The sequence below is a fragment of the Amphiprion ocellaris genome, chromosome 10, assembly GCF_022539595.1.
Source record: "Amphiprion ocellaris isolate individual 3 ecotype Okinawa chromosome 10, ASM2253959v1, whole genome shotgun sequence".
Classification (NCBI taxonomy): domain Eukaryota; kingdom Metazoa; phylum Chordata; class Actinopteri; family Pomacentridae; genus Amphiprion; species Amphiprion ocellaris.
Window position 1 is genome coordinate 19884356 of NC_072775.1, and position 22588 is coordinate 19906943.

At 38.8% G+C, this 22588-nt stretch overlaps 1 protein-coding gene across 5 annotated transcripts in view; it reads right to left on the reverse strand.

Moving 5' to 3' along the window:
* Positions 1-22588, reverse strand: part of st18 (ST18 C2H2C-type zinc finger transcription factor) — a 40885-nt gene that overhangs the window by 12596 nt on the left and 5701 nt on the right. For 2 of the 5 annotated variants that reach the window (XM_023270362.3, XM_035948263.2), the window contains exons 2-7: positions 9776-9891; positions 6744-6795; positions 5848-5878; positions 5449-5636; positions 912-1625; positions 34-168 (exon numbers count right to left, since the gene is read on the reverse strand). In XM_023270362.3, coding sequence (XP_023126130.3) covers positions 34-168; positions 912-1625; positions 5449-5636; positions 5848-5878; positions 6744-6795; positions 9776-9891 — 1236 coding nt within the window. Of the gene's footprint in view, positions 1-33; positions 169-911; positions 1626-5448; positions 5637-5847; positions 5879-6743; positions 6796-9775; positions 9892-16012; positions 16116-20291; positions 20499-22588 lie in introns of those variants that run through there. The other 3 variants (XM_023270364.3, XM_035948264.2, XM_035948265.2) reach the window with 3 other exon arrangements.

Sequence of the window (22588 nt, forward strand, 5' to 3'; positions counted from 1 at the left end):
TCCATTATACATAAAACTGCTTATGTGACTTACTCTCTGGGGGAACTCGGACTTTATGTGGACACCCAGACAAACTCCTGTGATGTGGGTACAGGCCTGTCACATGACCAGTGCCATCACAGCCAGGAGTTGGACACTTTATATCCTTTTTATCTGTCCGTGGAGAATCTGTAGACGCAGCAAAGAAAGATCTCACAATAAATAAACACAGCAGGACCACTATACTGGTGCCAAAATGTAACAGCCTTCCTGTCTTTATATGCATCAGCGAAGAAATAAGTGAAATGTACTTTTAATGCTTTTGTACTGCCCTGAATGTATATTGTAGATAGGTCAAGAGATTGAAATATCATGCAATGCCAGACACTTTTTTTTTTTTGCAAAATGCATGTATTAATCTGCCGTTTTAGTTAAGGCTGCAGTTTAACACAGAGCATTCACTTCTTAATGCCCATCCATCGAAAGATTACATCTAGGATTACATATTTAGCTGCAGTCATTTGAAGAATCAGAGGGAAACATGAGAGGTACTTTAGGAGGATTTAAGACTTATGGTCATGGTTAAATATCCAGTTGATTCCTATCAAAATCCAATATTCTGAGTAGTAGCAATTCCATCGGAAAATTTTGTTCTTCTTTATTTTAGTCTGTTTATTTATTACTTCACTTGTTGCCAAAATGTTTTTAGTCCTTAAGAGGATTTCCTCCCTCTGATTTCCCCCCTCCCCCTGCATATGCTTCTTTTATTCCTTTTTAATGTTTTTTTGAACGCCCCAATCATCCAAATCACAAGTGGTCGATCTGATTTCCAATGTATAAAGGTCCATGTGTAAATCTACTGTTTTTCATTGTCAGCTGTGTTTTTCTTCACGCTCACTTTGCATTGCAGGTCATTCCCTTCACATTAATACCTTTTCCTCCGTGGTAGTTCAATCTGCTGTCCATGTCCATCATCCTCTGGTGCCTCCTCTCATTGGTCATCTGCTCCATGAGGAAGCGGTCCATCTCTCTGTAGGCATGGTGCAAGACCTGTCTTTGCTCTGTCTGCAGAGCTATGGCCTGCTCCAACAGGCTCATGTTCACTCTCCCCCGGCTCATTTCGAGGCCTCTCTCGTGGAGACCCAGAGCCCAGCTGTCTAGCCGGGGCGGCCTCTCCACCTCCGCCTCCCCCTCACTGTCCTCCTCAGTGGGTAACAGCCTGTATCTTAAAGCTTCAGCCTGAAAAAGACTCGCTCGACCCATCGGACCACCTAATTCTAGGTGAGGCTCTTCTTTCACATGGCCATTCCTGCTTGAAAGGTCTTCAGAGGCTCTGGAAGGACTGCAGTTTGAGCTGTTCAGCTTAGCAGACAGAGACAGAGGCTCCCACTCAGCCTCCCTCATGTCTCTGTACGGACTCTGTGGTGATGATGCACTGCTCATCCTGTCTTGACTTTGGTCTTCTTCTTCGGTATTAAGAAGCTCTTCATCATCTTCATCCATCAGAGGTTCAGAGGTGTCTGGCTCACACTGTGGAGAGCCATTAGATGTGACTTCCGACCATCCAAGGGAGTTGCTGGATTTTGCTGCCACGTCATGGCAGCCATTTCTGTTGACCACTCCATTGACCGCATTTAAGTTTCCATCTAAAACAACATGACAACACTTATCATTCTGTGTGCTCAAGTCCTAGTGTACTAAACTTGCTCTTGTGCGACCCTACTGTCACATACAGGATAAGAATTGTATGTCCTTGGTAATCTTCTGCAAATCCTTTAAAGGTTTTAAATTTTGTGTTACTCTTCTATGAATAAATACCTTGACAAAAACATGTTTTTTCTAACCATCTAGAGGATTTATAAGAATACATGCTGCGATGGAAATGATAATCACAAGGTGGTAAGATTTCCATGCAGTTCCTCAAGCATATTTTAGATAACACATACATAACCCTTTTTCTGCTAGTTCAACATGAAACCTAGAAATGAGAAACACAATTGTTTTCCACTTGGTTGTTGTCTCCAATCGGAGCAATAACCCAACATAGATTTAGGACAAGATTATGAAAGGATTTGCAGTACTGTAGAAAGAAAACATCAGTTTTTAATTAGTTATGTGTATTTTTAAGAGCAAGCTATGCAGCAACATGTTGTCATCTGCAAAATGGATTTTAAAAACACGTAACTGTTGTTTGTAAGGATGAGAAGAAGGAAAGTGAAGAGGATTCCTGAAAACACAGATGGAGGAAACCACAAACATGGAGATAAAAGAGAGAAATCTCTAAGATGTTGCTGTGTGTGTGTGGCAGAACGCGGTTTAGGAGAAGCCAGCCATACACCTCAGTCAAAAAACTGACAATAATATTTGTCGGGAAAAAAGCGTTAAAGGCACAGCAGCCAAGAGTGCCCACAGACTGAGAGGCTTACTTAGTGAACATGACCCAAACCTGCTGAAAAATGCAAGTATTTGGTTTAATTTGATTAGATTTTTTTAAAAAAATCATCTACAGTTTCTTAAAAAGATGGTTATGGGCACATTTACACAGAAAAGGAGGGGTTGTCAAACTGTTGAAAGCTGGAATGAAAATAAAAATTATGAAGCTATTAAGACTTGACTGAAACAGTTAGCCGAATTAAAACAGTCCTTTTTAAAATGTTGAAATGTTAAAATTACACACATCTAATGTGTGTGATTTACAGTGTTGTGTGGCTGTGGAGCCATAGAGTAGCTGCTGATTGAAACCTGTTCTATATTCTACACGCCACTTTGAGTCTGCAATTGTGCATATATTAAGCATATTAAGATCTTTCAATTTTGTCTCTTGGACAGTTAAATATTTTTGTGTGTTTGTTTAACATTTCCTAGTTAACAAAATAATTTTTTGGAGTTTAAAAATATTAAAAGCATAAAAGAGACCAATAAAAAAAACAAGATGCTACAGGAGAAGACTGATTATCTAATAAAGAGTTTTGGTTTTTTTTTTTTACAGAAAATTAATTATTCAGATTTTTGCTTTTTAAAATCTTGGGTGCAACCAAATACAGTAATATATTCAGTAAGTTTTTTTTGCAATACATATATACATTTCTTAAATTTGACACTTATTTTATATAATCACTTTTTCTCCAGCTCATTTTCCTGAGTGGTCTTAATAGTTTAATTTGTGCTGACCTCTGGCCATGCATCTTTTAGAATAAATCCAGAAATCCCAGTCATATGTACAAGATGTGTGCAGCCTTATGCACCGAAAGTCTGATCAGTGGAACAGACAAAGAGGGTTAGGGTGATCCGTGAAAATGCATGTGAAACAACACTTTGTTAACACCACCGATCATATGAAGTCATGGTCAGTGATTAGCAATGCAAAGCTATCATCTGGACTGATTCAACAAAATCTCTCTTGATCCTCCAAAATCATTCAAACTTATGCTCTAATAAAGCTCTTTGGACTGTGGGGGTTTTTACTTTCAGTAGGCTGAACTGGACGTCTCTATCCTCTTAAGTAGCCAGACATTAGAGACCGACCCAAAAGTAGGATTCAATAGATTGAGAACATAGATAGAGATGGATTGTGACAATCAGATCACACAGTGCAGAGGACGATAGAGATAAAGGTATCATCTGACAGCTACGACTTATTAATGGGTGAAGCACAAAAACTTAATCCTTACTAAAGGAGCTTTAAAATATGACAGAAATCGTGTGGCACTAATAAAACAAAGCAAATTTTTTTTTCTAAATATATGATTTTATGCATTGTTAGGGGCAGTGTAATTTAAATGTATGGCTTCATACACATTTTTCCTGAGAATACTGTATTCCGTGCCGTGAAAAATATTTAAAAAGAGGTGTCTAAAGACGAACCCTGTTGAATGAAAAATTAAAGCCAGTTACACGTATTTACATATATGAGGCAAGCAACAAGGGTTTTGTTTTTCATCCAGATGGACTCCCAATCCTGACACAGCCGCATACAGTCAGACAAGCACACAGACATATACACACACAGACAGAGACAGAGACACACACACACACACACACACACACACACACACACACAGAAGTGCAGTGAAAAAAGGAAAGAGATGGAGGAAAAAAACTTGGATCCCTCCGGTGGTTTGTGTGTTGGAACAGGTGAACAGTTTGTACTCCAGAATAGCCATTACCAGCACTCTGCAGCAGGGCTGCAGTTGGCTGGAGTTGAACGCAGTGTGGCTCAACCAAACGAGAAGCTTATTTTTCTCCCTTTTTGTTAAAATGCAGATATGACCAGCTTCCCACTGCAAAAATTCTTACTGCCTCCAGTTCACTTTTCCAATTTCTGTTTTTCCACAGAAAATAGCCCTCAAATCTGACAATAACAGCAAAATATGTTCTGAATATGTTTATCTGTATTCATGCTTATTTGACAGGTTTTAGACATTTTTTTACTCTGGCTGGATTATGTTTTGTTTTAAGGTAACTCCTCCGAACATCGGGCTCAAATAAGGAAAAATATACAGCAGTCAATCAGTGATAAAAAAAATCTGGAATACATAACAACAAAAGGAAAACTGATGATGCCCAGTGAATTACTTAGATAATTGTAATGTAATATGAACCCAGGAAACAAATAAATTCCATTTCCAATGAATCCACACAATTCAGTGAGCTACTCTCCTGGTCCATTTAACTACACACATGTGTACTATAATGAGCTGTAGACATTATGCCTAATTATGTATTAGACTGTGTTAGAGGGCCTAACAAAAGCTTTTGAAAGGGACAATTACGTTTGTTGCTTAGTTACATCGTTAAAAATATACCAAATCAGTGCAGATTATAGTGGGCGAGAATGCACATGTACACCACGAGCATTGTTGCCAAAATGCACAAAATTCAATTCATTAGGAAAAAAGAAAACATTTTTGCTTGTGAAAAGGACAGGGGCATAAGTAAAATAAACAGTTTTTAACTGGTGTGTTCCTGTGAGTAAGTAAAGTCTTTGTAAAAAAAAAGAAAAAAAAACATTTGTAAAACAGTGGAACACCAGCCAAGCAATGGTGACAGCTCATTTGTTTTTTAACAAAAGGCAACTTCAATAACATTTTAAATGAAAGAATGGAGGAAGTTTAATTTAAATCAAACTGATCTGGTGCACGCCTCCATTCAGTTTTTCATTCTATGGATTCAATGGGTCTGGACTGGCTATTGAAAAAGGACAGATGAGGGGTCTGAAATCTGGCCTCATCAAAAGAGGGTAAAGCCACGCCAAAAATATCATGGCAGATCAGCTGTCAAAACTTCAATTTGTGGACGTGAGACACAACTAATGTGGACCCAGCAGTGTAGTCTTTCACTTCCACTGCACAATGACTGCGGCTGCTGGCTGATGGCAGAGGGAGGGAAATATGAATGCAACAGATGGGATTTTAAAATTCAGCGTCAATTGTTCATCAAAACAGACAAAACAACAGGACATCTGTTTACCTGCTGGAGTGTCAATGTTCCTCAGCTCTTCTTTGTCCTGTGGCGGTGCCAGGTCCTCACTCTCCTCTTCACATGCTTCGCTGGGGCTGTAGTGGCGGGGCTTCATCAGCAGGGACTTTCTCTTGTTGACGGGGGCACCCTGCACCCCTTCCTGAGCACTCCTTTTCCTCGCCATGGGCCCATATGGGCTGGAGGGAAGAGGGGAATGGACAAAATGCACAGCAGGGTCAACATGGGCCTCAGTTGGCTCATTTTAAAATCCAGCTCGTAAAATTTGAGACTTTTTGAAAATACAAGTGATGAAGTTAAAACCTTCTTTATCAATCACATTAAAGTATATAAATAGTTCCTTTTTGGCATGAAGATGAAGTAGTGTTTTCACATCATAATTTTTTTTACCTGTGAGTCTCGCTGTTGCAGTCGGCCAGCCCTGTGAAATAAAAGCCAAGAAATAACAAATAAAAAGTCATGTTTGCATTTTAACTACAGCATCTGTCACCATATTCTAAATCAAGGGTTCAAGGCGGCTCATGACTTTTGGACTGTTGCTAATGAAATTTTACCCTGCCTTGTAAATATTTGTTTTGTAGATAATGTTATAGGGATGATATGACGTGGGCTTTATCCAACCTTTTACCATTGATTTTAGTCCTTTTTTACAATGCCACGAGCTGTAATCAGCATAAGGATGTAGAAGTGGCCTCCTCATTGATCTGAAAAGCTTTTCATTCAGTCTGTTCATTCTCTGGGAAACCAACAGTAGCTCATCCTTTGACGGCGTTGACAGCATGATCTAAAAGGGTAAATCAATTTTCCCAGAGGCCTGCATAAATCTCATTCACAAGTTCTACCCCTACTCCCATGAAGCACAACCAATAATAACACTTTTCATGAATTTCCCCAGATGTAGTAATAGCTCCAGCGCGAGCATGAAGGCCTCTGAGGCCCTGAACACTTGCATAATGACATATCCAGTCTAGAGGTTTTCAATCACACAATATATACACACTCCTTAACTAATTTGAGCCAGTGTTCCAATTTAATGAAGTTATTCCCCTCTGAATAATGAAATGGTGGTGCAGTGCTCTTCAGACCGGTAAGATAATACATAAAATTGACAGTTATAAAGTTGGATTGTTGAACTGATACCCCTAGCCCATGGTGATAAGTGGAATGTGTGTGTGTGTGTGTGTGTGTGTGTGTGTGTGTGTGTGTGTGTGTGTGTGTGTGTGTGTGAGAGTGTGTGTGTGGATGCGTGTTGTTAAAAGCAAACCAAAACTGAAAGCTGCGCTCACCTGTGCTACTGTGACATGTTTTCAAGGTTTGCTCCTCACCTTCAGAATCCATCTGGGAAAAAAAAACATTGAATGTACAGATGAGCTGCTAAAAGACACATTTTAATGCGCATAAAGTATTCACTTTTATTCCTTTATTTCATTTTAGAGGCCAAAAAGGCGTAAACGCTTAACAGATTATAGCAGATTTTTGGCAGGTAAGCATGTAGTCACCCAGAGCCATCCAGCCTTTATAAATCTATTTTTGCACAACAACAACATCACAAAGAGCTCTTAAAAATACCAGTGATATGCAAACATTTAAAGTATAATGTTAGGAGAAAAAGTTTCAAAGGTGAGTAAAAATGTAATGACACTAAATAATGACATTAAAGTACGGACAGCACCTCACAGTGTGTGTTTAGACAAAAATAGTTGCTAAAACCCATCCACTCTCGCTGGCTGTTGCTTGTGGGTCCCAAATAAAACCTATTAAACATAATTATTCCAGGCTGATGGTGGCGTATAGTGGTCACAGGCCAGTGAAATCTGTGAGTCATAGGATATGCTGTTACTTTTCCCTGGTAATGGGAAACATGACTCCTCTCTCTCGTTTGCTGTTGTGATTGAAGGCACTGACCTGTCATACATTTATAATAGGGGAGCAGGTGTGGCAGTGATGGACCTTAATTTCCTTTAATAAACCTTTTATGTGCCACACTCTTAATGCCACGCCGGGCCCTCAGAGGTCCTGCTCATAATAGGTTCATTACTTTTGATTACTACAGCCTATTGAGACAAACAACTCCAAAACACTATAGATTACATTCTGTAAAAATGAATGTACCTCATTAGTTTGTAACACTTTTCCACAAAGACATGCTTCAACATTTTGTATAAATTTGTTGTTCTGAAAGCAAAATGTTGCTCTTACATCGAGCAACCTCAGATTATAACATGGGCATTAATCAAAGTTCAAATGATGTTATCAGTGCACTGAAATATCACCACTGACTCATAATATTAGCAGGGTGTTTTGTTCTTTCTTTATGTGACATTTCAGACGTGTCCATCTTATGTAAATATTTAAACAACAGTATTTTATCATGTATGTTTCTGCTGTGTTTAAATCTTCTCTGGTTTATCAAGAATAATATGTGTGTAAAAAATAACAGGATGCTACAGCAAGTTTAATGAAAATAAAAAAAATAAAAACCAATTTTATAAGAATTGTTTAAAGATGTGTAATGTTTGCAATTTTCTCAATTGATAATCAGTCCAACGTTTGACCATCTAGTGACAAAGAATTCAGTTCTATGGGGCTTATGCTGTACTGCACATTTGACTACACCTCCTTTTTTTTTCCTTTTCATATTTACTGGAGGTTACATATAGTATTCAGGTTCACAGGTCTGCTTTCAAAGAGCATCAGCATTTCTGATGCATTGTTTGCAGTGATGTTGGCAGAGTGCAGTTTATATCTAATTTATATAACAAGGCGTGAAAACAAAGAGGTATTTGCTGTGTTCTCACATGAAGTCCAACAGAAAATTACATGAACAAACATGTGATGCTGAGAGTTCACAAAAGCGAAAAAAAAAAATACATACAATCAGAGTCAAATGTGGGCATTTATTTTGACATTCCCCTAAACAATCTGTCTCAAAACATTATATATGTCGCCTTTTCATTATTTTGCCATGCGGCAGTTTTTTTTTCGGTCTTCCATACATTTTGCAGAGTGCCATATGGTGTAGATTAATGACATTAAGAATTTGATTACGAATATAAGACAGGGAAATAACAATGCTCTTTAGATTTAGCATGGCATTTAGAAACAGTGTACTGTATATACATTTTATAAACAGCGTACATTTTTATGCAACTGCAACTCCCTCTGTGACATGCATTAAGAAACACAAATGTCATGATATCTGCATAGAGCTACAATATAATGTGGAATAAACAGTTTCTTAAACATGTCAATACTACTTAGCAATGCTAAATGGTGGGTTATAGTCAAATGCTCCAAATACAATATTTTCTTAAAACAATTTATTTTCTTTACTTAACACACTTGATCGTATCCCAGCATAATAACCAACACAATAACTCGAGAAATAGTCTAAAAACAATGTGTTTTTTTAATTAGAAACACCCTCAAAGTGATAAACTTTGTGTTTTGTTGTTGTTTTTATATTTTTTTCAGATTCTATAATAGAATGTTGTGCGTCACAACAATGCACATTTCTGTCGACTTGCTTTCTTAGCTACCTTTATTAATTGTTTACCTGCATTAAATGTTGTGTAGTTTCCAGCTACTCACATAGAACATCATAAAGAAAAAAACAGGGATTGCTGTACGATCACTTCGGCAAAGGTTAGCATACAGACTAAGATCACTAAATGCAATAATAGGAATGATAACACCATTTTTAGACATTTTACTGAACGTAACACCTTGCATCTCCGCTGAAAGCACAGCTGACATTATACCTGGCTTTTAATGTATTTTCATGTCGTCTGTAGGCAGTAATTGATGTCTATTCATTGCTATATTTGCAATTTACACTCAGCTAGACATCAAACTTGGTAGAAAACGGTGCCGGATTACAGTGAATGTAATACCTGCTTTAATGTTATTTGTAGTTAAAACACTGGTATGCTTCCTGAAGCCTAGAGGCCTTCTAATCAAACAGTGCAGAGGAAATATCTTTCTATTGCAGTTTCAAAAAAGTTTTATCAGGTACAACTCCAGTTCAGACAACCTGACAACTAAAGCCAACCATCACTTCAGAAAAAGCAGATTCAGCAATACCTTTTAAAGAGTATGTTATCTGCCAGCCACCCACAGCTCTGCATAAGTAAAAACCAATCTCAGTTTGTGATCACTGTGGTCAAAGGAGTGGTGACACTCCACCACTTACCATGCTACTTATCCCAAACACTGTTACACAATCATTTAGCCCTTTCTGTCCCTGACAAAACTTACAATATTAACTTGTATTTGAATGTAAGCTCAGTCTGTGCTTCGTGTGCGACACATTATTTACCTTTGATTGTAGTTTTCCGAGCGCTCTGTAGGACAAGACGCCAGATCCACTCTGTTCACCCTGGTTGACGCTTTCACACTTATTATCTCTCAAGAAGTGATCATTTAATTCATTATCTATTAGAGAAAACACACAAGACACAAAATGTATACAATTTTAGCTTACAGTTTGTAACAGTTTTTTATACTACGGCGAGCCAAACATATGTTTTCCAACCAACTTCTGCAAGGTTTTATAAATATATTTCCATTACTGTGCAACATGGATGTGAACGTGCAGTCAGAAAAAGGTGGAAAGAGCATATTAACATCTCACATGGAATAAGGAACACGATGCAAATTGATTGCTTGACAGAGATCAAATTGCTTGCTTCTAATTAATACAAAACATCCAAGAGGGAAAACAAGGATGAACACAATAAGTACATTAAGCCTCTTCACTTCACAGATCTTATTATGGAATTATTTATTTCTGTTAGCTTTGAAAAAAAAAAAAAACATCTTCTTAATTATAGCTCACAGAGCGTTTCCCCAGAAAAACAAAACTGGGGGGAAAAAAAGAAGTGGGGGTGGGTTGGGGGTTATTCACTCAGTTTCATTAGCATATGAAAAAAGACTCACTACTATTCGGGCTGGTTCGTCATCTGCTGAATCATATTTATGCCCCCCCACCACCACTCACCCTACCCCAAACACACACATACACACACTCCAAGTACAACATAAATAATGCTTCTCAGAGGACTGTTTCCCTGCGTCTAGGGCAGATTTCTCAGGGGGAAAGGAGGCAGCCTGATGCTGAGGGTCTATGAGATTTTCTGTGTTAATCTGGCTGCTAGCTGTCCTTGAGCCCAGCCCATTCCCCCCTAACCCCATCTGCTAGCATTCCCACCACAGAGGAGAGAATGGGCTGTGACTGGGGATAGAAAAAGAGAGAGACCTTCCCAGTCCAGCAATCATGAATAACCATTGCCTCGCACCATTATCAGAGAAGCTGGATCCAAGCTGAGATGGTGGAGAGCAAATGTCTGTAAAACACCCTGACGCTCGTGACATTACTCTAACCACACTCTCACATTTTGTTGTAAGTGATGCTATTATTATTATTTTCATATAATGCCTTATTAATCCTGTTCAGCTGCTGTGGATATTCATCACTGACCTTGAGTCTTTGTGTCCCCTTGTTCCCAGCTTATCCGTGCACTTGGGACGCTCTCATGTAATTAACACAGACATTATTGTGATGGAGTAAAAAACTCTCCGTGCTGATACCTCATCTTGAAACCAATAAAGCAGGCCAGAGTAGCAAAGTAAGATTCTGGAGACCATAAAATTAATTACATTATTTACATTTCCTTTAGATAGGGGGTACAGGCGAGATGATAGAGGCAAATGAGATTACACAAAATAAGATTTTGAAATGTCAGTGCTGCACACTCAACCAAGCAACTGTTATGATTAGATTACTCTTTTAATATAATTACTGTCTAAGGCTGTGTGTGGAAACAATGCATACATAAAAACAGGAGCCGCGTCTTAACTGATTCCCATCCTTTTCTCCACGAGTCTTTTTCTCTTAACCTTTCCTCAACAGTATCATTTTGAATTATAGGGAACGGATGGGTGCTCTGTGCAAGGTCACTGTCTGGTGTGTACTCACCCCCTCCCCTCTCTCCTTGTTTTTGTTTCCTCTTCCAGAAGCACACTGAGTGAAGGGTTAAAACTGGAATGGATTTAATTATGGAATGAATGGAATTATAATGCGCCTGCAGCAAGTTTTCCTCCTTATTTATTAAAGCAGCTGATGGGCCAGGTTTGATGAGCCACTTCTGGCATAATTGAGTCATCACACAAAGAGGGTTCCTCGCATTCAGAGTGGTTTTATCAGCAGCAAACAGACCTGATTACTGGCAATTACACTCTGATCTAGGGGAAGGAGAAAAAAAGGGTAAATGTGCGGGGTAACTTCTGTGTTTATAGTTTACCCCGGGAATAATTTTCACATTAATTTTACATGCTAAGTGTTTTCTGTTTATGTATAATAAAGAGCAAATGGTAGGAGATAGCACCTTTTACTTTCATATTTCCTTGTAATGAATGTCTGCGAGGATATAGTGAACTGATCGCAATTCATATTTATCCTATAGGAGGTTTTGCGGTGTGCAGAGACTCAGCTAAACGTATACGGTGTGTCTAGCTGACACGGAAAGGTGAGCTAGCAGCGATATACCTGCTTGGAAAGCGCTCACACCTAATCCGTGGAAAGCAGGTAAAATTATATATGGAACACAAGTGATTTGCGTCGTTTGCCATTTTTCATTGAAGTGCAAATGGTTTTCGTGGTGAGCAAATTAAGCTGTGGACAGAGATTAAAATCAACTTCTGTTCAGGGTGTATATAGATAACCAACTTTTCTTTTTTTCTTTTGTCTTTTAATCAGATGCCCTGCATCCGGATACCAGCTGGACGTTAGCTGGGATATATTACAGGAGGGGGAGGGGTCAAAAAAGGTCTGGGAGGTCTATTTCCTGTTTTATTTTCTATCTTTATTCTTATATTTCACAATACGCAATTGTAGTTTACTACTGTAGCAAAACTATCAGTCCATCAACACTTAACAGCACTGGCACATTTGCTTTGTTAAGAATATTATCACATATTTTAAACTGAATCAGAAGACAAAAAGATGCAGAACAGTTTTTTTATTCCCTTCAGTCCTTTAATTTATCAAGATGAGTTTATTTAGCACAATAAAGTGAGCTCTTAGTGAAAGAAAAATATTGGGCTTTTAATTTACGCTGTATGTATGTATACACCTCTTCAAATAGAAGAAAAAAAATACCGTATCTTAAAAAAATATTCTGCCAGCAATTTATGAGCATTCCTCTGTGTAATAGAGGTTTCTGGATTCATGCAGACACAGTCAAAATCTTGAAGTCAACTGCGATTTCAGATATAACAGCCTCACAGCTACCCTGACGGCCAAGCAAAGTGTTTGTGCCTTTTGCCAAAGAGTACTTTTATAGAGAAGCGTATTGGCATCTTATCACTTCTCCAAGACAGAGATGCTTCAATAAAAGAACACAGCTCACAGAATTCTTAACAGACAATTAGGAGCCTGGCTAGCCACTATCGCTTCAATGATTTGTTATGATGGCATAACTACAGGGGAAACTTGTTATTGGACAGAGTTAGCAAGAGTCCCATAAAAGAGTCAGATGGTGACACCTTTGCCGAGGTGATTCATGAATCTTGTAATCGCTTTCCAAAGTCATCCCAAAGCCTTCCCTCTAAATTGAGTTCATCTGGAGCCGGACCACACAGAGGCACCAAGTCCAGATTGTTTCTTCTGACATCAAAGAGCCAATTTCTGTTTTTGACCAAATTTCTGGTGCTTTTAGTTCCCTTATCGTATGAAAGGCGCCTAGATGATATGCTATTTTATTTGTGAATTTCAATCCAATTAAGAACACCAAAATATTGAGACAAATAAAATTTGTATCTGCTTTCACTACACTGTCCATCAATAGCATAATAAATGGAGCGGCAGACAATTCATCCATTGGCAAGACTCCAGTCTGCCAAACCAGTCTCATGTTAGTTTGAATCTTTGAATTCTGTCATGAACATGGTTTTTCAAACCTGTCTAATTTAGGGACAGGTGTTTGGGGAGAAAGAAGTTCCAGCCCTGGTGTAACAATGAGCAGAGTAATCCTGTTCATTGTTCCTGCCCAAGGAGCCCCTTTCATGGAGGAGGTTGCATGAATGCTACCAGGTGGTCTGCAATTTGGAGAAACGTAGTAACCGTTCCAGCTAATCCCCCGTCACAAAAGGCAGGTCTCCAGTGCTCTGGGGCTCTCCGGGGCAAAGGGAAAAGTTTACCTCGAACACACAGTGTCTGAAAGGAGTCAGGGACTCGAGCAGTGATTCCTAATCAGATTGCGCTGAAGTGAACAGCTCGCATGGCAGCTGTAGTTTTCCCAGGGTTAATTACCTTTCACTGCTCTCTCTAAATGAGTCAGCTGTTCCTGTCATTAAACAACTCCACTCTATCTCTGCTCCTCTGTCCTCCTCACACATGTGCACATGTGCACACGGGTGTGCATGTTCACACACACCCGTACACATATAGAAGTGCACCTTTGTTTTTCACCCATTGTTGTTCATGTGCTGGGTTTGCCGATCAAACACTTTTAAAACATCAATTATTTGGATATTATAGTGACTTTGATCAGTTAACTAATCAGTCAGTGGTCACTGAAATGGAGGTTGCTGCAGTTTTATTTAAGCTACTGATATTTATGCAGATAGAAAGCAGTAGTCCCAATGCACCTCCCCTACCCTGGTGAAGAAAAATAATACCAATCTGTCAAGGTCTTATTCTAAACAGCTCCACTGGTACTAATTGAGTGCATATAGGAAGCAAACATGTTCTCATATGCGCACACACAAACACGGGCATACGTACATACACGCAAACATGCGGATACACATGCATGCATGCACACACAGAAACGCAGAGTCCAGCTTTGATATAGTTATGCTGTCATCAATTCAGAACAATCTGTCTGCTTACTGAGCTCAGTGGCTCAGGATGTTGGGGGAGTTTTAAGTGATTTTTGCCACTGTATGGTAAAATCCCTTGGCCACCTGGATTACAAACTCTAGTCCTTTAACTCATGCCAGTATAAATCCGTGTTAACTCGGATTTACCTCTGGCATATGAATTCTCAATCTGCGTAAGCTTTGTTTGGAATGAGTCGAACATAAGTATTTCATGCAGTAAGGATGCCCAGTGGTGAATTCCTATTTCTGTGAAACACACACTGGGAGATAGTTGAGGACTAAATCAGTTATCAGAACAACTAGAAAAGCCTGAAGCAGTGTTTTGTTACAGTCAAGAGGTGAGACCCGTATAGCCATTCACATCCAGGTGGAAGTGTGCAAGGCTGCACTGTGAAATCCACGTAACCATGGTGACAGATATAAACTCAGAGCTGTGCACTGTGGTCAAGAGTTTAATCAGATTCCTTACACCAAATTTTGCTGTGCTTATTGTCAGAGAAACATTATTTGCTCAGTTGTTCAAACACAAGTCCTGGTCTGCTACCAAAGCGATCATGATAAAATAAAATATGGCATGAGCAGCCTGGAGGATCTAAATTAAGTATTATCCAATATCCATACAATCTCTCACACTCACACACACACACACACACACACACACACACACACACACACACACACACACACACACACACACACACACACACACACACACACACACACACACACACACTTCTGGGCTAGCAGAGTTAAGCCAGACTATTTTGTACTTAAAAGGTTAGCAAGGCTGTTTTGTGAGTTTGATCCATGCTTGCCAAATCAGCAGATGGTCCATGAATATGATTATATGCATCAATAAAAGGAGTAATCTTTAACAAAATGTAAATTTGACTTAAGTCCAGGGTTTTATATACACGATGGACTTTAACCCACTTTCCAGCCTGACAGTAGAGCATGATAAGCTAATGCACTTAAATTTTGTATAACAGTAATCACGACCGATGCTCCAGTGCTACTTCTAAACATCAAAATAAGGAGTCGGAGGTAAGGTAAAAATATATTTGCACAGTGTTCAAAATGTGCACATTTGTGTTGAAACAACATCTATTCACTTTTGAGTGAGCATCTAAGGAATTCAGCAATCAATACAAACTGAGCCTGGATGCTTTACAAGACCCTTTCTCATGCTGTCATGCTTTTCTCTGTTGTATATTTTAATATTTTTTTTAGATAAACCCTTGGACAACACTAAGTGAAGCTTTACTCAAAAATCAACAATAATCATCACAGAGTAACCTTCATCATAAACAAATGCAGGCACAGACAAAAAATTTAAAAAAAATACCCTGCTAGATTTTGTGGATAAAAAAGCAAGTCATCGCTTCAATACAAACTAACATAAAGTTCAAGTCCATGGCCAGAAAGTAAGTTGCATAAAGACAGGAGGAGAAAAGTTTCACAGCAATTCAGAAGTTAAGAAGTAAAATGTAGTGATCTTACGCTGAGCCACATAAAACAGCATCACTGTTACTGACCCAGCCATGAATCTACTTACTTGAGCCTGAGGTTTACACAGCACAGCACATCCTTACAAACACAATCACTTGTCTCCTGCATCTAAATGCACTCATGTTAACATGTCCGACAGGGCAGAATCGCGAGCTCGACTTACCATGCCCCTTTTAGCCTTTGTTTTGCATCTCACAGGGACATCGGGGAGGAGACGGAGCAGAAGGATATCGAGGTGGGGTACAGGGTAGTCCAGAGTCTCGCTGCTGAGAGAGTGTGTTTGGTTTGGTGTGTGTGTGCAGGGACACTGTGATATTCACTCGAAACGCTAAGCTTTTTTTTTTCTTCTTTTTTTTTGTAGCCTTTGTGTCATTCACTTAACAACCAATCTCATTAGCTGCTGGGCTACAATGGGCTGAATTATTTTCTGTGTAAATACACCACATGGTGATCCTCAAGGTAAGACCTCTGAAGGTCTTTTTAATGACATAAAAAAAAAATCAATGACTACAGTCATTTAGAGCAATTTTAACTGACAAATGAGATTTTCAGTCTAAGAGAGTGAAAATGTCTAATTATATGACTCTAATTAAAATAACATAGTGTTATGTATTTGTAGCCTAGACTTGATGATTATACTTGGAACACATGTATAATATTAAAAGGGATGAACGTTCAGGTGTGCATCTACATAGCTTTTTAAAAAATCTTAAAGGTCCATAGAGATAAATTATATGACAAAAGATAATAAAGAAACTCAGCATCTCAAAAGCTGTGTCCACATTTAGTTTTTTAGCAAATCTCTTGCTGCTGTGCTTGTTGGTGCAGAAACATGAATGCATGTAAAATGTAACTATTGTAAGTACTTGAAGTCATGACAGCTGTCTATAAGCATCAGGGACATGTCTATTGGCCAACTTGACCCTTGTTAGAAAACAAAACAAATACAAAAAGAGAATACTGCAGCCTGGGACTGCCGAGCCGGGTCACTGGAGATTTTCCAGACAAACGCCGCACAGGGGAGGGGAGGGGAGGGGAGGGGAGGAAGAATAAAAAGGACAGGCTCAGAATCTCATTTTAACAGACCGCACACAATCTGGGCTCCCACAGAACTATCTCTGCCTGACCGCTTTCTATTTATCCCTTATCAGTGTTTACCAACCGCTAGTTTTCTTTCATTCACACTGTGAGGCAGTTCTCTTACTATCAGTCAACAGCTGACACCGTGGAACAGCCTCAAAGGCAAGAGGAAGGGATCAAAACTAAACCAAAGCTGTTTAAACAATACAACAGAGGAAATAAATTCATAAATCCTAATTCTTCCCAACCCACAAGGGTATAAGCAGATCCTTTATAGTTAGGCCAACAAACAAAACCACAGCCAATGAGGTACATTACAATCAAGGTAAATTCTGAAATATATTTAGAAAAAAGAAAGGCGGAAAAAAAATCCCATGTAATATTAATTGGGAACATTTCATAGTCTTGCCCTCTCAAGCAAATATAAGTATTCACTAAAAGGATTTTTCAGTTGCATTTAATTGTCTTTTAGGAAAATCCCACCTGAGTCTACATTGTTAACATTTTTAGAACATTTTGCTGCATACTACTAAAAAGCTACGCAATATAAGGGACATTACACACAAGTCAAACATTTTATTAAAGGTTTTATTCTTACCAAAATGTTACAATGGTTATTAAATGCTTAGTTTTAGACTGTCTGGTTTGGATCAGTCCACTTCTAAAACCAAACATAAACGAAAAACAAAAATGACTGTAATTCTGTTTAATTTTATATAATAAGGATTACTGTTATCTAGAATTCTATATGCTTAATTATATATTATAACATACATTTTATTCTAGGCTTAATTTTAATGTATGTAATATCCCTAATATTATTTTAAATTCTATGTTGCCATTGTGACAAACTCTAGACACTATATGATTTCTAAATGTGCACACCGATCAGTGTTAAACAATATTATAAGCTGCATGTAAATATTATTTAGCGTATGAAGGCTGAGAGAGAAATAGATACATTTGAAAGGTATTGTTCACACTGTTGCTTTACATTTTTTTTCCAGTAGGACACACAAACAGCACTGTTTTTCTGGAATACTGTTCAAAAGTTAAGTAATTAATTACATTTATCCTTTCACCAGCTGCTCAACAGCAGATGGATCATTTCTGAGACCTTGTTGAATTAAATCCACATAATTCATTTTCCTGGATTAACTAACTGAAGTTTGAGTAGGGGAAAAACAGGTAACACAATGTGTATTAAACTGACATGTATGCTGAGCTTTTCTTGTGTGTGCGGTTTTGTCGTTTACAATGTAAACACCCGACGGCAATTGACTTATAATTAAAACAAGCTTTTAGATTTTTTTCTTTTAAAGATTCAAAAGCCTTAAACTTTAATTCTGTTTAATTTTATTTCATTTTTTTTTGCTGGATAAATTAAAACAGATATAAATAAAAAACATTTCCGTCACAGTGTGTATTATTGAGTAGGTGGAGGAGTTTGTGAATCCAGTTTTGTTGGGCAGCAGGTACCATGGACAGTTCCTGGAGGCAAACAGAGGTTACATTAATGTGTTGTGTAGCAACTAACATCCCTGTGCTTTGAAGAGGAGGGTGTGGAGCACAGAGGAATAATGCCTCTTACTTATCACCGCTTTACCACACAGCCCTGCCATAGCCTGTGCTGCTTTTATAATTAAAACAAAGTGTGGAGGTGCAACTTTTGTAACCTCGCTGCTGTCTGTCTTTCTTTATATGTTAGATTCTGTATATAACTTGGCAAACTTTTTAAGGGATTATTGAGATGCGACTATGTTATACAATGCTGTATTATCTAATATCTTTTGTGGCTCTTTTCATGTTTATTAAGAGACATGAGCTGACTGAAGAAAAGCTGATGGAGTTGTGATTAAATGGAGACTAACAGGCAGAATGACACCTGGCATTTCAATGTATTTGAGCAGTGAGTAACATGAGCAGAAATTCTTACATAAAAAATGATTTAACTTCTCAGCGACAGAGGCTAATGTTTCTAAAAGACATGGCAATACACATGACTGACGTTGCAGATCGAACTAACTTACTTGTTACTTTATATAAATACTATATAATATTATGGTCTATTTTATATTTTTAATATTCTGTTGATTAAAAGAAAAAAGAACAGAGATAATGTTAAAGTTGTGATAATATGAGGAGGACTACACGTTCATACATTAACCTTGTCTTAAAGTCCTTTCTCATTTTTTAAAATCCTGCTTTTGTTTAACAAGGATCAACTTAAAGATGGGCCATAGGAGTAGATTCTGAGCCATTAGTGTGCCGCAAGTTACTAGTAAATGATGAACTTTTCTAACCAGCATCCATCCTCCTAAATCAATAGTTGCTCTGGAGACTGTTGAGTGCTTTGACCCCTCACAATTTGTTCAAAGCTAAGTCTTGCCCACGTCTAACACAAAAGTTCACTTGTAGACTGTGTTACTATCCCTCTACATTCAGCATTAGCATATAATTTTCAAACTTTACCGTAGTTACAATGCAAATAATTATAGAAATTCAGAACAGCATGTATTGCTTTGGCCCTGCTGAATTTGTACAAATATAAGTCTTGCCATCAGACTATAATGCAAAAGCTGATTTCTAGATAATTTTCTGCTGTCAAACTACATTCAGCATAGACGTATAGTTTTAAACACTTACCATATAAATGACAGAAAGCCAGAACAGGATGCAATAAAATACTTGACTGACTGCTCAAACATGTTATTGGAACACAGAGTCAATGTTTAAGTGCATTAGGCTCATTGGTCTTGTATGTACAGCTGTCACTGTCAAAGCCACAGGCAACCTGACAATGCTTTGTCTCTACACACAATACGAACATGTGTTATTCTAAGACAAGCTTATACTCTACACAAATGCTGTGAATTTAATCTAGGTAGACAGTATCTCATGCTATCTGGATGATCAAAAATAGGTCATGCCTCTCAAAAAGCAGTTTGAGCCATTTAATCTCCTCTCAAACTGTCTGAAACCTGGACAGAAGCTGGGCTCGCTTTCCAGCAAAGATTTTAACAACACTGATTTGTATCAGGCGAGCAATGTTCATCATCAGTGCAACATTTTTCTAAATACCCCTGGCACTGTTCAAAACAAATGCCAGCGCCATTCTCTTTCACCACATCATCACATAAAATCTACAGAAGGCAAGTTCAGCAGCTGAGTAAAATCTAAGTGTAAATCTGAGTAAGTTTCTAACACTTATGCATTTCAGCTCCTTTTCTGTATTTCACACAACAGCATCTAACAGCATGAGCTAAAAGGCTTGTCGTTCACATGTGCAACACGGCGTATCAGTGATGATAAATGCTGACCAAACTGACAGTATATTAAATAAAAAGAACTTTGACACCAACCTAGTGCTGTGATCCAAAAAGTTTGATTTTCTCCCAGTCTCTTGATAGCTGAGCTGGTGCTGTGGCTTTGAAAGGTAGTCCCCAGGAATATGACATACTGTGCCTTTGACAGCCTCGAGATAAGCACCTGCGTTCGGGTCCCTTTTTACGTCACACCTCCCCATTCACAGCCCTTCAACATGATGCACATTTGCACATCAACAGCCACCAACCCCCCTCCTCGCTCTACTCCCACATCCGCAAAACACACAAACAGGCACACAAGAAGGCAGATGCGCGCACTAGCCGCTACTCATGCGCGCGTACACTCACACAGACACATGCACAGGCACCACAGATTTGTGTGCACTTACTGAGGATGCAGCCCACATGCAGGCAAACACTCGCACGTATACACATATACGCTCACAGGTGATTTATTCCTTTTTTAAACTCCCTCATCCAGCCTTATTCATATATCGATCCTCATTCTATGTGTTTAAAAAAAACTTTCACTTGCTTTGTCGTAAGACCAGGGCATATGCCCTCCCAAGCTCCTCATACATCACTCATCATGCAAATGAGAGGGAATGTCACTCCTCAGCAGCAGATGGCCAGGGATGATAACAATGGCTCAACAGACCAGTTTCAATGTCTGCGACTTTATCGCTACGGCAACAACAAAAATAGATGATATGAAATCCTTGTCTGTTAATTTGATTTCCCCCCCTTTTTTTCATGTTTGTACCTGTCAGTCTGTTTCATTTCTCCTGGACCATTTGAATGGAAAAGCTTTGTCTAAGGTTTTCTGTCATAAGAAGTCTGGCTATCAGTAAAAGGCAGAGACCTGGAAATTATTTTTGGTGACTATGGAAAGCTGCCGCCTAGCAGTTATTCAAGTAATTAGGAGTAATTCCTCCCTGTAGGCCATGTTAGCCTCCTGAGTTAGCTCATGCGTTCGACAGGCCTGGATAGAGACAGGGAAGAATAAAAGAAGAAAGGGGCCCCGAGAAATCACAAATGCAGCTTTTCAAACACCCCCAGCCAAAGTGATGTCACCCTGCGTCCTGCTGACTCCTGTTCATACAAGCCCCCATAGCAGAGAGTAAACAGTGGAAGCGTTTAGCAAACAGGGCCAGATTACAATGACAAAGGCAACCACACTTCTGGGTGGAGCCTGGGGCGAGGGGGGCAAAAGAGGGGGGTGGGTTGGTGTGGCTCAGGATTTAAAATAAGTGATACCCATGAGGAGGCCCCCCTCAAGATCCAAGCGTAGCCCTTCCCCAGCTGATGGTAGGGGCCACCCAAACACGCTTATCTGTCGGTGATGTCCCCTCCAGTCCCCAGGGACTGACGTGTGAACACAATATGTAATAATAATGAATTTTCAGTTCTTTTTTCTGTGATTTGTGCATTTGGTTATGCAAGGCTGGGGACTTGAGGATGGAGAATATCATTACTTAAGGTTTGGCAGTTGATCATCACCTTGTTTAATGCCTCATTTGAAAGTCTAATTTCTAACTGTCTTCAAGAGCCAATTCATGGTACACTGTGAAAGAGACATACAAAGAAAGCAGACATGCTCTGTTGTACCCCCTTTCCACCATTTGTGCCTGATAATCGCACGAACATATGAAAGTAAAGAATCATCTATCTAAGCATCTTATCAAATAACATGTTCTTTGTTTGCTGATGCAGACAATCTCGCTGTGGGGGCACAACAAGCTTGTTCTAGGGATGATTATTTCATGTCCTGGACTAGACATCGGCATTGTTTGAAGAAAACACAAAAAGAATCAACTCATGTTAAGCAGTCTCGGTAAATTGTGTGATGGGAACATGTTGAAGACAACACAACAACACCATTACAAAATGTAACATTTTCTTTTGGCCCTAACATCTGTTCAAATCTGTTAAAAAAAAAAAAAAAAAAAAACCTCATTCAGAGCCGACATACAACATAAACTAGTGTTTTGTCAAGCTATTTCATCAACTGAAAATGTGGGCATAACTGGAGAGAGCTGATGGAGAAATGAAAGAGGAGTGGGTTGGACAAAATTACATGTCAAACAAGGGTTCACATTTAAAAAGTCCTGCTCATATTTGTAGAAAGTGTTTGATTGCATTTAGAAAGGTATTACAATGGGTCACATCTGTGTCTAAAAGCTTTTTGCATTCTGCTGCAAATTATGTAAGCAAAGTGAAGTGTCACAGCACCCTGTTGTTTTGAGCACTATACCTTCCTCCTGTGAAACCTACACAAATATGTTTAACTGAATTCTTCTAATGCACTGCAGGATCAAAATGTCAGCAGTATA